Source organism: Cupressus sempervirens, chromosome 1 (genome assembly GCF_028749045.1).
Source record: "Cupressus sempervirens isolate cs-2001-9-10 chromosome 1, ASM2874904v1, whole genome shotgun sequence".
Lineage (NCBI taxonomy): Eukaryota > Viridiplantae > Streptophyta > Pinopsida > Cupressales > Cupressaceae > Cupressus > Cupressus sempervirens.
Genome location: NC_143118.1, coordinates 858697839 through 858715112, shown reverse-complemented (window position 1 = coordinate 858715112; position 17274 = coordinate 858697839). Strand labels below are relative to the sequence as shown.

The 17274-nt window shown below is 36.7% G+C and overlaps 1 protein-coding gene across 3 annotated transcripts in view; it reads right to left on the bottom strand.

The window, feature by feature from the left end:
* LOC149580545 (uridine kinase-like protein 3) overlaps positions 1 to 17274 on the bottom strand; it is a 124979-nt gene that overhangs the window by 95788 nt on the left and 11917 nt on the right. For all 3 annotated transcript variants that reach the window (XM_089791796.1, XM_089791811.1, XM_089791804.1), the window contains exons 3-4: positions 13290 to 13381; positions 12638 to 12707 (exon numbers count right to left, since the gene is read on the bottom strand). In XM_089791796.1, coding sequence (XP_089647922.1) covers positions 12638 to 12707; positions 13290 to 13381 — 162 coding nt within the window. The remainder of the gene's footprint in view (positions 1 to 12637; positions 12708 to 13289; positions 13382 to 17274) is intronic.

The window sequence follows — 17274 nt, the reverse complement described above, 5'->3', positions numbered from 1 at the left end:
GGTGGTTTTGATTTTGCAACCTGATATGACTTTTGTTGAAATCTGGAAGATAAAACTAGTTTTCAACATAAATCATACCTGGATTCGACCTTTCTTCCCCCTTTCATCTTAGATTTTGAAAGCAATCAGCTCAATTTTGCCCAGTATTACTGCCTTCCAAATGATCTTGATCCTTCTCCTATGTTGATCTGCTACCTCTCCAATCAATCCATTACCTTACAAAACAATTCGCTGCCATATGTAGACGAATTTGCTCCCCTATGTCTGATAGAAAGATCACTGACTCAGAAGGAGTTCATTGCCAAATAGAGAATATTTTGCTGCCACAGAAAAGATAAATCTGCTAGGTTTAAAAAAGAATCTCCATTCCCTCCTTATACAGGCAATATGGCCTTTGAAAAGGCACAATATTCCAAGTAGGCTGACTTAGCTTTACCTGGCCAAAAATGTTTTAATTCATTTTTTTCAAGCCTTTAGGCCAACCTAATGAGGGGTAGTAATGGTTTCAAATTTTGCTACCCCTTATTGTTTAGCTGAGCCTCTAATATGAGGGTGGAATTTTACCATACTCAAGAATTTTGTCCTTGGGGGATGGCAAAATCTGCCACTCCTCAAGGAATCCTACCTTCATTTGATTTTCACCTAGCTCCCCCTTGAGTTCAAACCTTTTTTCAATTGCCCACCTTTTGATTTCAATTGCAATCTAATATCACTCCTTTATGCAAATTTATCTTTTCTTCCTCACCAAGACAAGGCAGAGATTGATGAGTGAAGAGTATTTTCAGCATTTCAACTCCCCTCATCATCCTTTCTTCCTTCTTCGTATTTGGAGATTACTTGAGGATTTCACCTTCGCTTTAGTCCCTCTACCCCCTTGCCTTGGAGTCCAAACTTGTATTAACCTTTACAAGGTGGTAGAGATTGTGAGTACTTGAGGAATCACTACAAAGCTGGATGGAAATCTACGATCCTTGAGGATTCTATCATTTTACTTTACTTACTTACCCATGTCGCTTCATTACCAAACTTATAATTTCACCCCCTAATCACTCGTTCTGTATTGTATCCCCTTAGAAAGTGTTGAGTTGTCATACTCAAAGGGGCGGAAATCTCAATTGAGCAGGATAAAATTCTAGGTAGGGGGCGAATTTCACCTCTACCCGAGGATTCCAACATTGTCACATGATCAAATTTCACTACTTTCCCTCAATTCACTATCACACTTCAAAAAAATTCTCTTAAATCTTTAGCTCGCATCATACCACTAAAAGGAGGTTGAATTGTAAATTGTGATGTTTGGAGGATAAAAATCATGGGTACCAACCCATGGATTTGGGTTCTACATTTTCACCTAATCAAACTTCACATCAAAACATCATTACTTTGCCATGTGACTATTGGGAGGTTGGTGCCTCCGTCCCCTCTAGGTGAAGGTACAGTTCAGCACAAACCGATGGATTTGTGACATGTGCTTAACCACCTCCCGTGGATCCTTGTCTCTGGTTGTTGTGATGTTCATTGATAGCTCAAGCTTTTGGTGCAACGGCAATGATGATTCCAAAAAGTGGTATTAGAGCGTTGGGTTACGAGTTCAAATCCCTCGGGTCATGCTGAGGGGAGGATTGTTGGCAGGTTGGTGCCTCCATCCCCTTGAGGTGAAAGTATCGTTCTACATAGACTAATGGATTTCTGACATGTGCTTAACCACCTCCCGTGGATCCTTGTCTCTGGCTGTTGTGCCGTTCATTGATAGCTCAAGCTTTAGGTGCAACGGCAACGATGATTCCAACAGTGACCTCTAGCTTCATCCCTTGATCACTCAATTTGCCTCACATCCATGAAATGTTGTTGTTTTATACTGGAGGGACAAAAAATTCCTTGTTGAGAGGAAAAAGATCCTAGATAGTGGGAGGTTTCCACCCCTGTCTGTGGATTGTGAATATGTTCCACCTTAAAACTCATAAAAAAACTCCATATTTTTTGCTTGTTTTCTCTTGGCAATGCATGTTTGAGTGGGTTGTGCCTATGCTCGCTCCAATTTCGCTAGGGCAGAATTTAAGGGTAGGCAAGGATTTTGAATCCTTGGAGATAGGAGGATATTGGAGTAGGCAAGGATCAACACTTAGTCATTTTTTCAGCTTAGGAGATGAGAGAATATATATTAAAAAAAATTCAGCTCAAGAGGCTAGAGTATTTATATAAATATAAAATTTTAAGCATAATTTATTATACTTTAAGTTATATTTATATAATTACTGCCAAGATGTTAAATAAGTTTCAGCTTCATTGGAGTTATATAGAGATTCTAGATTTTAGGGCTTTTCAAAAAAATCCAGATAGCCAAATTTAGGATTCAGCACGCCTTCAGCATTCTAACCTCTCACAACATATCTTAGCTTTCTAAGGTCAAATTGAAGCGGGACAAAGGATTTTCCAATGATTCTAACTCTGATGCTACTGGTGCTGCTGGTTCAAGTGGAAAAAGGCCTGGTAGTGCAAATCTCTTGGTTTCAAATCAACTCCGTCTCCACAACTAGCTTAGCCCAAATTTCACTTACATCCTAGATGGACTTGACTTCCCAGCTGGTTTCTCAAACTCGCAGTCAGGCTTGGAGACTTAAAATGTTGCCAACTAGAAGCACCTAAGACAACTAATCCTGCTAAAGTAAAAAGAGGGAGTCCCCATTTGCAATTTGGCGATGGTATCAAAGCCTCACAACAAATCTGTTCCACAACTCTACCAACAAAAACAACTGAAGAAAAGACTCCTTTTGTCTTGGTCACTTTTTGGTTGTTGGCTTATCTGTTTATGTCAGAACTTGTCTAATACATTTCCTGTTAATAATTTCTATCATCATCTTGTAGTATTATGTGTTTACCGCATTATTGGGGATTGTTTAGCCCTTACAAGCTGGTACTTAAAATATTTATTATTGACCTTCTCTTTAAACTTCAAAAACAATAAATAGATCTTTCTAGATTTCATTTGTCAATTTAATCAAAATATATTTAATTTAAGTTGCATAGTCCACCAATAACTATCCCATGGTTTAAGATAGGTTCACTTAATTATTTTATTTTATAATTAGGATAGCTTGCAGACATTTTTAGGGTGCATAGCCTACAAATTAATTTCAAATTTAAGATCAGTATATTGAGGTTGACACCTCACAAAATTAACAGATTAGTTTGAAGATATTTGAACTAGTTACACATTGATATCAAGAAATATATTCTCCCAAATGTAAGTTATCTTTTCTTCAGCTTCCTCATGGAAACTTACATTGTTCCCAAAACGTATGTGATGTGTGCCTCCTTTTCTCTATTCTAAAACTAAAATATGAACTTATTCCTACAACTTGTTCATGAAAAAGATTAATACCAATAAAACCTTGACAATTAAATGCAACAATGTGTTTAACCAAATATGCAACATCTCCATTGCTACTTTCAACATTGAAACGGAGTAAATAATCTAATCCCTTTGTTTCAGGGTGTTATAGACTGAGGCTCAGTTCACTTTGTGCTTGTACATTAATATCCTTTCTTCTATTTATTTTCTTTAGATTTAACAAAAACATTAAAAAAATCCAATTATAACTAGAAAGCACTGTGATTGTTCCATGAACACTAGCTACAAAATTCCTAAATATACATTTGCCTATTTTCCATCAGTTCACTATAACAAAGTAAAGAGCTTGGGCTACCTGATCCCTACTAAGATGAAGAGAATATTTCTGAAATCTTAAAATGTCAACAGTTTTGCACATTATTTTCAATAATAAAATTTTACACAGATTGTCAGTTGGATAAGACATGCAGCTAGCCTGACTCCCCAGGTTCTCAATGCTCCCCGTCAGCTGTCAGTTTATACAGATCACTATGTACAGACAATTGCTGAGGAGAAAAGGAGTCGTGTAATTCGTTAACTGTAATTAAGTTTCGCCAAGATCTAATCACCTGATTTTGTTATGTGACTTTTTCTCCCAGAGAAAATAAAGTTACTCTCTTAAATAGAGATATAATCCTATTTATGGAGATAAAGATGACATTTTCAAAAGGATGTGATGGTTTGGAAACCACTCCTTTTAAAGTTTTATAAGTCATTTATGTAAGGCTTGGAAGGGGAATCACTCATGGGAGAAAAAAAAAGAGAAATTTGAAGAATAGAACAAGGAAGATGAATAATTAGAAAGGGCATGCAAGAGAAAATAGTTAAGTTCTTTGCCTGGGCATTAGGCATTGGGGAAGGGGCACACGGCGTGTGTTAAACTCGGGGTACAACATACACCTAGGAGTGTCCTGGCCAAGGCTGTGTTATTTTTCATACCGTTAAGGTATGTGGGGTTCTAAGTAAAAACTATGCCCTCCTGAGAATGCTTCTTGCCAACAAAGACACCAAGACTTGTAACTGATCCTCTGCCTGTCAATCTTCTTCGATGGACAATAACTTCTTCGTGATTCACAAATACGTATAAATGCATTTTTATATTGTAGTGATTAATATTACAAAGGTTCTTTCATTTTGTTATTGGTACATTAATAATTATAAATAATCACTGATTAATATGTTCGTGGCTTAAATGTTGTTCTGATAAGATAAGATAAGATAATGATATTAATGTCCAACAAAAGACCAACAAAAGGTCTATGGGACTGGAGGATTACATCAATGAGGCTAACAGCAGCAGGAGCACACAAAGGTGTTCGAAAATAAATACAAATAGTAACAAGAGAAAGCAAACAAAGAACCAGAAAGGAGGCCAAGAGAGAGACTAGGAGTCCTTTCTAGGTGAAAAGAAGTCAGTCACTGAATGATATGTATGTCGATGAGTAAAGGCCCTACTCTGTCTGTGGCCACTTATAGAGGATTGTCGCTACTGCAAATAGCCGGTCTAAGACCTGACGCATTTGGAATGCCTGGTAGATCTAGTGGAGCTCGAAGGCCTTTTCACCGCATGCAAAGGAGATAATGGTGTGAAAAAGGCAGTAATGAGCTGAGTAGACGAGTGCCAATGCGGAAGCAATGACTAGATCATGTTATCACGGAGCATGGTGGTCTCTCGAAGATAAAGTGCAAGATAGTGCTAATCGTAGTGGCTAAAAAAATCATAGAGAGAGAAGCAATCTCGAAACAAACAGAAAAAACTCCCTCTGATCTCATAATAAATGGGGCAACGGAAAATGAAGTGTGTCTTAGTCTCCACCTCACCCGAAGTATAAAGCCTGCAGATCCGCTCTCCACTATCAATATGATGGTCAATCTGGACCCGAAGACAGTGAGACCCAACTCTGAAAGATCCCAAAGAGATATGCAAGGCATGAGACCACCTCCAGGAAAGGTAGCTAGGATGAACAATAATACCATCAGACATCTCCAAAAAGTGTTTCGCATAAAAGGACATCCTGAATCTGCCAACCACAATCTCATAATAGTGGTACATAACATCTCAGAGATGCCAATCTCCCTAAGCCTCTCAAACAAAGCCACCCTAGGAACAGAATCAAAAGCTTTGCGAAAATCGACAAAGCAACAATAAACCTTCTTCGATCTGTGTCTAGCCTCTTCAATAATAGCTAGTAGAGTGAAGATGTGATCCACAATTTGATAATCTACTCGGAAACCAGCCTGCCCTTTGGCCTTGCAACCTATCATGTCCAGCTCACCCGATAACATAGTATTACGGGTTGTCGCATACAATTTGGCAAATGTGTGCCCAATCATGATGGTTTTGTAGTTCCTCGGATCAGAGACTAGACCAGTCTTATGAATAGGATAAATCAGATGCTTGGACCAAGAAGTCGGAAAACCAATGTGAATCACTCTACTAAAAAGAATAGAGAGATAGGGGCCTAGAACTAAAGCACCGAACTTAAAAAGCTCAGCCTAAAAGCCTTCCTCATCAACAGCTCTACTACACTTCATGGATTTGATGGCCTCAAAAATGTGGGAAGGGGTAAACAAGCGGTCGAAAGGAGGCAAAATGGGATGGATAGAAGGCTGCCCCTGAATGTCATAAAGAGTTGTGGTGTGTAAGGTAAGGCAGCGAAAGTTGAGGGCGAAGGGTGGAGGAGAACTGCGAGGGAAGAGAGTGTGCCAGAAAAGTTGGGGATTGTAAATCAGCGTGAAGCAGAGGGATTTGCACTTGGAAGCGGCAAAGGAATGCTTCTTACTGCGAAGAAAGCGAAGATAAGAAGAGTGAATGTGGACAAAGTCAGTGGAGTGGGCCTCAAAAGCAAATCACATATAACAATGGAAAGATTTGTAGTCTGTATCGAACCACTGGTTCATAGGGCAAGTATTACCACATTTGCTGCGAAGGGGTAAAGGAGGGTGATGAGGAATGGAAAGAATGGCAGACTCCTAAATAGTCATTGCAAGTAGGTCAAGCATGGAAAAGGTCTCACACGAATCTAAAAAGCACGAAAGGTTGAGGAGCCTCAAAAGATGAGCAAAAATGAGCTCACAATCACCTTCGAGAAAACGGAAGCGAATGGGTGAGCGAGTAGTGACAGAGGAAAGATGAGAGACCAAGAGAGTGGACGAGAGACAAGGGGAGAGGCAAAGGTGAATACTAAGGAGAGCATGGTCCACAAGAGGAAGGCGCATAATGGTGACACTACGAATGCAAGAAACGAAAGAGGGACAGGCGAGGACATAATCAACAACGCTAGCACCCCCACCATGAAGCCAACAAGTGAAGGACTCTGAACCAGGGAAACAGGAAAGGCCATTCAAGATCACCAGACCTAAAGACTCACAAAGCCGCAACAAATGTCTACCATACATAGATAACAGCCCAAGAGCATCCTCAAAGTGTCGCTAAAGCCCAAGGGAAGTCGGATCAATCTCAGTGGAGCAAATGGGGTCCGAGCTACAATCATAAAGCGGAGTCTGGAGTTCCCTGGTTCTTGCATTAAAATCCCCGAGAATAATAATGTCACCAAGAGCAGCAAACTAAGAAATAGTCTCGTGAAGACCGACAAATGGGTCTCCGTCCTCGGTACCATGAATAGCATAGTGGGAGGAAGCTAGCAGGAAATAGCAAGCAGGCAAAAAAATATCTCTCTGGCGGTGACACTTACGGTCAATGTGGACCCACACAAATCTGGCAAACGTATCCGAGTGTACAATAGAAGTGCTGCTGAAAATATCCTCCTTGATCAAACAAGCCACGCCACCCAAGCCACGTACAACACCAGAAGCACGAACCTCCTCTCTACATATAGATAACCACTAATAGCCAATAACACCTGGAAGAGGACGTACGGGACTCTCATGAGTCTCAATAATGACAAGGATATCTGTTAATGTTTTGTAGCTTCTGTCGGATAACTCTATGGATATGCCTATAATTATATATGAGATATAATTCTATGTGAAATATAAACTTATTATATGTGAGAAAAATATATATATATATATATAACAATAATTGAGTTTATATAAACTAATTATTTGATAATTGAATAGACATGTCTATTAAATAACTTATGCTCAATATAAATATAAGAGGATGTTGCATATGGAAAACACATACCTCAACACAGGCAGTGCAAGTACATTTGCAGCGGATCCTTCAAAATTTTAACATGGTATCAAAGCCATGTTGTAAATGCACAATTTGATATTGTCAATCTACAAATAAAGAAATATTAAGTCCTACGTTGCATACCGAGGAGGCTCCAGAATATTGTGCATTGACTGTATCATGGTTGTAACCAGAGTTTGGACACTCCATTTTGAATTATATTCACAATTTATCATTGTGCACATGTAAACAAATGGAACCGCCAGAGAGCTCTTCACCGTCACCTTTTTATTGTATCAGATGTGTATGTTGCAAGAAGATATCATGTTAAAGCCTGTGCAAATGTTGGAAATTAGAGTTGGATGCAATCAAGTTTTATTAAGGCGGTCCAGAGGAGGCATATACTTCAACGCTAGGTATAAGCTTCAAAAACTTGGTGGATTACCACTATGCAAGGCATTGAGTTGAGTTTTAAGGCATCTAAGGAACATTATTATCAGCATGAGGAGGAGGAAGAACTAGAGGTTGACGGTCCCGTTCAACAAGCTAATCCGATGACATTCAATTACTAGATAGACAGTCCCAAAACTGGTAAAATCTATAATACAATGCAGAGAGACGTTCACCTGTTATTATTACTTTCTTGCCCGGTTTTGAATTATGAGATACAGTAAATACATATAGTATTCGATATGTGGCAAAGAGACCATGTGATTTGTGGCAAATGAATATTCTATGCGTATTTAGCAGCAACAACAAGAAGGTATAATAGATAGCACGACTATTTGTATTCTTATTTATGGTCCAACATGGTGAGATGAGGAATCGAAGAACCAAAATCAGATCAATGTATTTGATAGCAGAGGTGCAAAATTAATATGAGCCCTGTTAGTGATATATATATATATATATATATATATATATATATATATATATATATATATATATATATATATATATATAGAGAGAGAGAGAGAGAGAGAGAGAGAGAGAGAGAGATTCAACCATATACGTGTGTTCAAACAGTCTATTAATATGTTGGTGAAGAATTACATAGATGGGTTTGATTTTAAAGATAGTGATTGTTAATTAAAAGAGACTGTGAATACAAATGTACAGATCAAAAACATATAAAGGTCAGCGTAAAGAATTAAACTCCCCAGCAACAATAATATTGTTCAGATTGGGATTACAAAGTGTAACTTCAAGAGTATATGCATAGTCCGAAATAATACTAAAATGAGAACGAATCAATAATGATAACAAAAAGATGATTATTGGGAAAGACGCAAAGAGGAGATTGGGAAAACTGCAGTGTGGATACATCAAAATGGGAAGTAGTTCTACCACAAGGGCAAGAGATATGTATGAACTTCCACCTTGTATCAAAGGATATCCCCCGTGGATTAGTGGAAATCAATAATTGACATAAACAACTATTCTTCATGTCCAAAAACCACGAGTAAAGAGGGCTCACCGAGTACCAAACTAATAAAGGAAAAGAGGGAGATTAAGATTCAGGGGGAGAAGACTGAGGATGCTATTTGGTTAACCTTCAGTGAACCCGATCTTATTGATTAAGAGGGTGTAAACCATGTTGAGATAGTTTCTCTAAAGTTCAATAAGTTGTCACAATCAAGAGGACTGTGACTATGTATGGGCCTACCCCCTGTGTACATCATGAGGAAGTGATGACTTTCAAATGATCATCACTTGCATTTGAGAGAAGTAGTTGTAAGGTGACAATCTTACAATCAACTTGTAGTATGAGATCTAATAAATTGAGTAAATGGTGAATGTCTTGCATCTCAACATTCTGGGAGGCCATTACTCTTAGAGTACTTGGTGAATATCATTAATATTTTGGGAGGCCAATACTCTTGATATCAAATGTGATATCCAAACGTTTTGAGTAAGTGGTGAATATCTTTGATATTCTGGGAGGCCAATACTCTTGATATCAAATGTGATATCTAAACGTTTTGAGTAAGTGGTGAATATCATTAATATTTTGGGAGGCCAATACTCTTGATATCAAATGTGATATCTAAACCTTGTTTGAGTACTTGATGAATATCAGATGTCAATATTCTAGGAGATCAAGACTCTTGATATCAAATGTGATATCATACCCTAGTTTGAGTAATTGATCAATATCATATGTTGATATTCTGGTGATCAATACTCCTGATATCGTATGCAATATTAAATTGTGGAAAACTTCTGAGATATCCTTCAATTCCTAATATTACCAATGGTGTAATATTTGTCTTGTGTTTATCCTCCCTTGCTAAGAGGGAGTGTTAATGTTTGGTAGCTTCTGTCGGATAACTCTATGGATATACCTGTAATTATATATGAGATATAATTCTATGTGAAATATAAACTTATTATATGTGAGGAAAATATATATATATATATATATATATATATATAACAATAATTGAGTTCATATAAACTAATTATTTGATAATTGAATAGACATGTCTATTAAATAACTTATGCTCAATGTAAATATAAGAGGATGTTGCATATGGAAAACACATACCTCAACATAGGCAGTGCAAGTACATTTGCAGCGGATCCTTCAAAATTTTAACAATATCTGTGGATCCCACAACATCACATTAAAGGCCACGCATAGACCAAAGAGACCCATTGCCATTCCAGCAGTTAACAAGAAGGGAGCAAGTGGGGGTCTCCCTCTTGTCCGACTACTGGTGGGACCGTCATTTGGCCTTGGGGGCCTACCTCTCTTCCCAACCACTGGGAGGGGAATCTATAATCACTGCTTTCAGATTCCTGATAACTGCCCATTTACCGACTTTCCTCGCATCCACGACTATCCCACGAACGTGTTTCAGCTCTATAACCTGAGCCTTCGTGAGATCTTCATCTAAGAAAATCTTGGAAGGTAGAGAAAAAAGCTTCCTCTTAGCTCGGAGAGCCCGAAGCCTGAAGGAATATTCAACTTTAACTACATTAGACAATTTACTTTTCGAAATACATTAATTTGTGTAAGTGTTTATAATATAAGATAAATAGTCTTTATCTCAACTTATTTTACTTGGGGTAAAATGGTGAATTACATTTGGTATCAAAGCCTAATGATCAAGCCTTCCTATGTTAAAAATCTTTTGACATTTTAAAATCTTATATCAACCTCACATTCTAATTTTTCTTATCTCTTTTAATAAAATGTATTTAAACTATACTATAAATTAAATTTTATTTATATACTCAAATTTATAAATGAGCAATAGCATATTATTATTATTACTTATTGTGCACTGATTAACTCATATGTTCCATAAAGGGTATCTTATATTGAACTATTCTTTAATAACAATGATCTATAATATACTTTTATAATATTTTTGTGTTTTAATTTTTAAAACCTTCCCAACCACTTCCACATTAAACATAGATTCAATGTCTTTCCAAGTCATTGTGAACTTTAAGTTCGAGTCATAATGCTTGATATCTATGTTGTGAGCAATTGTAAATAGTCTTTAGCTCCTTCTGCCAAAGAAATACGCGCCCCATTTAGAAAGGTTGAGACCTTTCATATAATGCTCCATATCTCTTCAGGGACATCTGATGGAATTGGAGCACCTATTCACTGATGTCATTTTAGAACTTGGGGAGGCCTACGATCCTGTCCATACAGTTTCGAAGTCAATTTCCTTATTTGTATCAATTTATTTTCCATGCATTGATGCTTGTCCAACGTACCATCCAAAGGGCATTTGACATCACAGAGTGACATCTACAACTTCGGTGTTGTTCTCCTTGAAATACTTATTGGTCGAAGATCTAATGATAAAAATAGGCCAAGTGGGAACTGGGAGCAGAATCTTGTCGAATGGGCTCGAACTTATCTTACAGAGAAAAGAAATCTTTAGTGCCTTGTAGATCCTTATTTCCATGGTCACTATTGCACCAAATGTGCCTTGAAGATTGCACAACTAGTTCACTATTGCATGAGTCAAACCCTAAAGCCAGGCCTTCGATGGATGATGATGTTGAAGCTCTCACTCCATTGTTAAATTTATTAGATATTGCAAGCTCGTCCTTCAATTATCAACAATTGAAATCACAATGTCCAAGTTGTCAATTATCACACATTTCTAATGGAAATAAAATGTCTCCAAGAAATGTGTATGTCAAAGCCACTGCCAATGACAATCAATTGTCTCCACGTAATTAATCTCTGAGATAAAACGGTAAAATCTAGGTTTTGTGTTTCCAAAATTATAGTTATTTAAAATCAAATACCTTAAGCTAAGCTAGCTTCTATTGAACTTCCTTGTTATCATTTAAGGAGCTAGTTTTAGTAATTGGGTTTGGGCATTCTGGGTCTGTGTATATGATCTATTCCCAGCACTATGGTTACCCACACTCCTTTGGATCAGCCTAACATGATAAGACACTCTCATTCTTGAAGCAGTGTTCCATTCATTGTGCCAATCAGTTTCCGAAGCCAATGCTTAAGTCTTTCCTCTATTTCTTAATCAGAGTCCACTTTTCTCAAGAACTTTATTTTGTCATTGTTACATTGATAATTATAAATAATCGTTGATTCAATTTAAACTACATTAAATATTTTAACTTTAGAAATACAGTAATTTGTATGAGTGTTTATAATATAGAATAAATAATCTTAATCTCAACTTATTTTACTAAAGGTAAAATGGTGAATGCGTTTAAAGACATATCCCATCAAAAGATTGTGTACTTTAAACAAGGGATCGGGGGAAGAAATCAGTAACAATAAAAAAAAATGCCATTTACTAATGCACACATAATTATTTACAATTATTACAATAATCAGTACCAATGGATTTTGTGAAACCCATCATGCAACTTTCAGTTGTAGCAAGGATGATAACAGTCTGTCTGCATATAAAAAATTTGTCCATGGCCAAATTCTCCCAGAATGTATGAGCATGCATGGTGCATACCTTGTGAAAGTTGGCATTTCACTCAGAGTTAAACCCTTGTGCCCCAACCCAAAACCTCGGGAAAGAAATGCAATTTGCAATGTGAAAAAAAAAAAATCCTCTTAGAGCCAATCAAGCCGCCAACAAAAATTAAATTATTACCTGGGTGGTCAAAATTATAATCAGAAACGTGCTTCAAATCATCTTCACTCAAAACACGATAAAATGAATCCTGTGAAAATATAAAATAACTATCAAAACTTATTTAATTCAACTAAATGAAATTAAACTTCTATATACCACAGAACATGTAAAGTAACTTTCCTTTAGAAAATGTCACACAAAAATGACTTCCTCAAGAAAAAATTTATATGAATAATTATCACCCACATCTATAAATTCTTGATCAGGAATCATTTCTACTGACCTTTCTATTTTGCCTTTCTAAATTGGCTTTATGCAAAGATGAAACTAAATATTGCATCCATTAAATGAGGTTCACAAGGGAATAAAGTGAATAATTTTGCATTTGTTCAAAAATAATTCCTCATATCTGGTGTCACATTTGGCTTGAAAGTTGAAACAGTTATATGATGCATATCCCCAATTCCAATGTAAGTATAATAAATAAGTTAAGATCTTAGAAATACCAGCAAAAAGCCAAATTTTATGCCTTGGGTTTCAAGATGTATGTAGAATAACCGTACAGGCAATCTTGACAAGCTTATAAATGGAAACAATCTCAAAGCTAATGTTCAAAGGTTGAATAGTCAAAATTGTGACAAAGAATGATGGGATGCATAATGAATAGTACTTGATTCACAAGAGCAACACGTTGATCCCGAAGCTGTGAAATGATCATGTTACAAACTGTAGTCTTTCCGGAAGCTGTACCGCCAGCAACTCCTGCAAAATTCAACAATGATCTTTAAGTCCCAGAAAAAAGAGGTCAAAGCCAAGTAATCCAAATCAGATACAGCATATAACTTGAATGCATGATTTAAGAGTTTAGATTTTAGACCAAAAGAAATAATTATAAATTTGCTGAAAATGAATTCAAACAATCAACTAAAAGTGGTAACCACATATAGTCTTTAGAAGGTATGCGAAAGCGAAAGCAACAGACTTGACAGATGCATCTTGTGCCATTGCCATTGCCATTAGTAAATATCGATTCATGAATTAGACTCTTGAAAATTAGGCATTTAACTGAAAGGTTAGTGTACATGCATGTAATATGTTGGAATGCATTTCCAAATGAAAATAGCTTCGCAATTACATGCCTAACATATGCTATGGAGTCTTGTTGTAACCTATTCACACATCGTCCATCAAAGGTGGGACCTCCTATTGTGTCACACACTTGGTCTTTTCATTTTCCATTGTTTGGTAGCTCTAGTTCCATTTTCCACAGATTACTTCCATTTTAGCTGAAAGGAGATGAATTGGACTGAGTTTCGAGTCAACATTAGTTCCCAATCATTCGTGATTCCAATTTTAAAGTGTTTTCTATTTGAAATTAGTAAAATTAAGTGAATTGTTGAATTTTAAATCCTTTGAAAGGCAGGTTTTGAGCAACCCAGGTGAACACTTACAGAAGCAGTCTGGAAAAACATCCAATCTAAATGAACAGCACAGGTTTGACTACGACAAAAGACAGCGAGCATTGATATATGTCAAAGTTGGAGTTTTCTACCAAAAAATCAGTATATCCAACAATACTCATTCCCATTGGCCAGGGAATTTCACTAAGGTTACTAAGCCTTTAAATTGCAGAGCACCAAATCAAGCATGAAATTCGAATGCAGTTGATTTTAAAGTGAAGAACCTTTGTTGAGTATACACACAGCCAAGATCAGATGACAGAACCAAGGGAATTTCAGAAAGATCATGAATACAGCCTGATCTAAATGCAAGTTCCCAAAAACGTCACTATATGCAGAAACTTATCAAGCCTCTTGGAAATCTGTCTGGTACTCATCATGCACCCATGATCTCTAAATTGCAGATTGCATGGAATTGCTTGAAGTTTCAAAGCCCTCTTCTAGAGCTTTTTGTTCAGGTGCACGAACGCATGAAACAGAATTCAAATAAAGCAGATGAAAATAGGTTAGCATATTGCAAACAATAAATACTCTCCTTCAAGCACAGGTTGCATATTATCATTGACCAAGGACAGATGCAAATGAAAAGCCCATTGGAAGTATTATGGTACAATAATGAATGTGTTATTAAACAAAGATCATGAATGATCTATATATACAAGATACAAGAGAATGTTTCTATAACGAACCAGAGAGAGGAAATAGAAACATTCTTGTAGAGTGAAAAAGAAAGTTTCCATATTGAACAGAAGGAGTTTATGGAAACATTACAAAAAGTGTGTTCATTAGAAAAAGACGGAAGAGAAACAGAAACTATCTAATATCGTATTAGCCTCCCTTAATGGTCAATCTATCTTCAAAAAACAGAAATTTGCATGTGATCAAAGAGCATAAAAGGCATACTTGGGTTGATCAAAGAGGTTTGCATGTTCTGCAATGTTGGCTTGTGGCTGAGACCCTCACTGCTTCCGCTGGTCAAAAGCAATGTGAGTCCTACAATCTTGAATCACATAACCAAATTTGTGGCAATACTTGCACCGGATTTGCTTCTTCTCGGAGCTATTTTGAGACTGGGCAAATGACTAAGATGGACCTTAATCCTTGTTAAAGGATTGGACCAAAAACGCTTGTTCAGAGCACGACGAATGAGCACTACTACCAAACTGTTGTTTCCAATGATCTTGCTACAGAGATTTGGTGCACAGATCTGAAAACTCCAGGTCATCATTAGTTGCAATAATGTTGAGTGTCTCAATAAAGTGCTCATAGGATGGTGGTAGGCTTTTCAGAGTAATGAGCACCACATCCTCTTCCTCCATAGTACGGCCAATGGCCTCAAGTTGATCTTTGAGGTCCTTAATCTTTACAAGATGTTCTTGTATGGACATGTGCTCATCCATAATAATAGAGAATAGTTGATTCTTCAGAAAGAAGGCTCTACTTTTATCTGATGTCTCATGGAGATGTGTCATCCAAATCTCTGCAACTATCTTGCCAAATGGCACTTGAGGCAGCTGATCATCAGTAACTGAAAGCTTGATAAGCATAACTGCTAAACGATTACACTCAACAAACTTCTCTTGAGTAGCAACAACTATGGTAGGACGAGTCTCGGTACCCAGAACAAGCACCTCAAGGCAATGGTACTCAAATGTCGTCATCATTCTCTACTTCCAGGTGTTGTATTTCTTGAAACGTTGACTACATTCTAGCATGAGACAGGTGAGAAATGCCATTGCACCTTTTTCAATGAAAAAACATGAAAAATCTATCATGGCATGAACTTTGAGATAGATTGACGGAAGAGCCTAAAAATTTGAAGACACCCGGATAAGAGCTCGAGAAACGCACAAAGAATCTAAAATTAGATTTTGAATCCGCTAGCTTAAAAACTAAGGCACGAAAAACAATGCACCCAGAAAAAAGTGAGACTAACCTAGTTGATATCTGCAAAAACCCACATATGCAAAACAATTGTTAATCCGACACAAGAATCAAGGGACTTCAAAAAAAACCGTAGTCGGATTAAAAAACTTGAAAAATTTTGCAAAGTTCTTGAACAGAGAGCAGATTTGAAAAAAAAGACAGATTTTAAACCACATGTAGCACAAAGAAAATCGCAAAAAAAATTGGACATTGAATCCCTATTAGGGTTTGGAGGAAAAAAAAGAAGCAAATTTTGAACACATTCGCAAAAATATTTCAAAAAAATTGAACTAATAATTTCAAAATGAAATTAAAAAAATTCATTGAGGCTAGGAATTTGCTCTGATACCATATTGTGGTAAAATAATGAATGTGTTATTAAACAAAGATCATGAATGATCTATATATATAAGATACAAGAGAATGTTTCTATAATGAACAAGAGAGAGGAAATAGAAACATTCTGGTACAATGAAAAAGGAAGTTTCCATAACGACAGAAGGAGTTTATGGAAACATTACAAAAAGAGTCACCATTAGAAAATGACAGAAGAGAGAGAAAATGGAAACTATCTAATATCGTAATAGGAAGGATCTGTGCTAAAAAACATTCTTCCATGGACCCCGTATGAACTTCCAACACATTTCTAAGCACAATGAGGAAGCTTCTGAAGTGTCTAAAACTCCATGGGGGGGCTTCTATGCACTCATAGCATGTCTTCTGAACTATGACAATAAAACAAAGGGGAAATAATCCATCACCGCGCTTCATGCCAAAACGATTGCAAGAAAATACAGATGTGAGGCACTAATCAACGATGAGCATATCGGCAGGCTCCTATGGGAAGAAAACGACCTATCCTATCACAACACCTAGTTGTGGAACATAGATTGCCATCCTTACAATGCATTCTCTGAATCACACCCTACAAACAACAATTGAAAGAACAAAGCCATTGTCTAAAGACCATTCTCAGTTATCAAGAAGACCATAAGGGCAAAGGATACACTTTTAGATTTCAAAGTATGTTGCAATGCCATCCACCGTGGATACATGTACAAGGAAAGTCTGCAGAAAAGAGTATGTGTTACATCCCCTATTTTGTTGATTATGGAAATTTCATTTAACCATTGATATTTCAAGTGGTTAGTTATATTAATTGCTCACTTTGAAGTTCATATGACTGGAAACATTTGTTGATCATAATGTTTCATATGAAAAGGAAGACATTAGTTAAATTACCTACTATTACAGTTAATTTGGTTATTA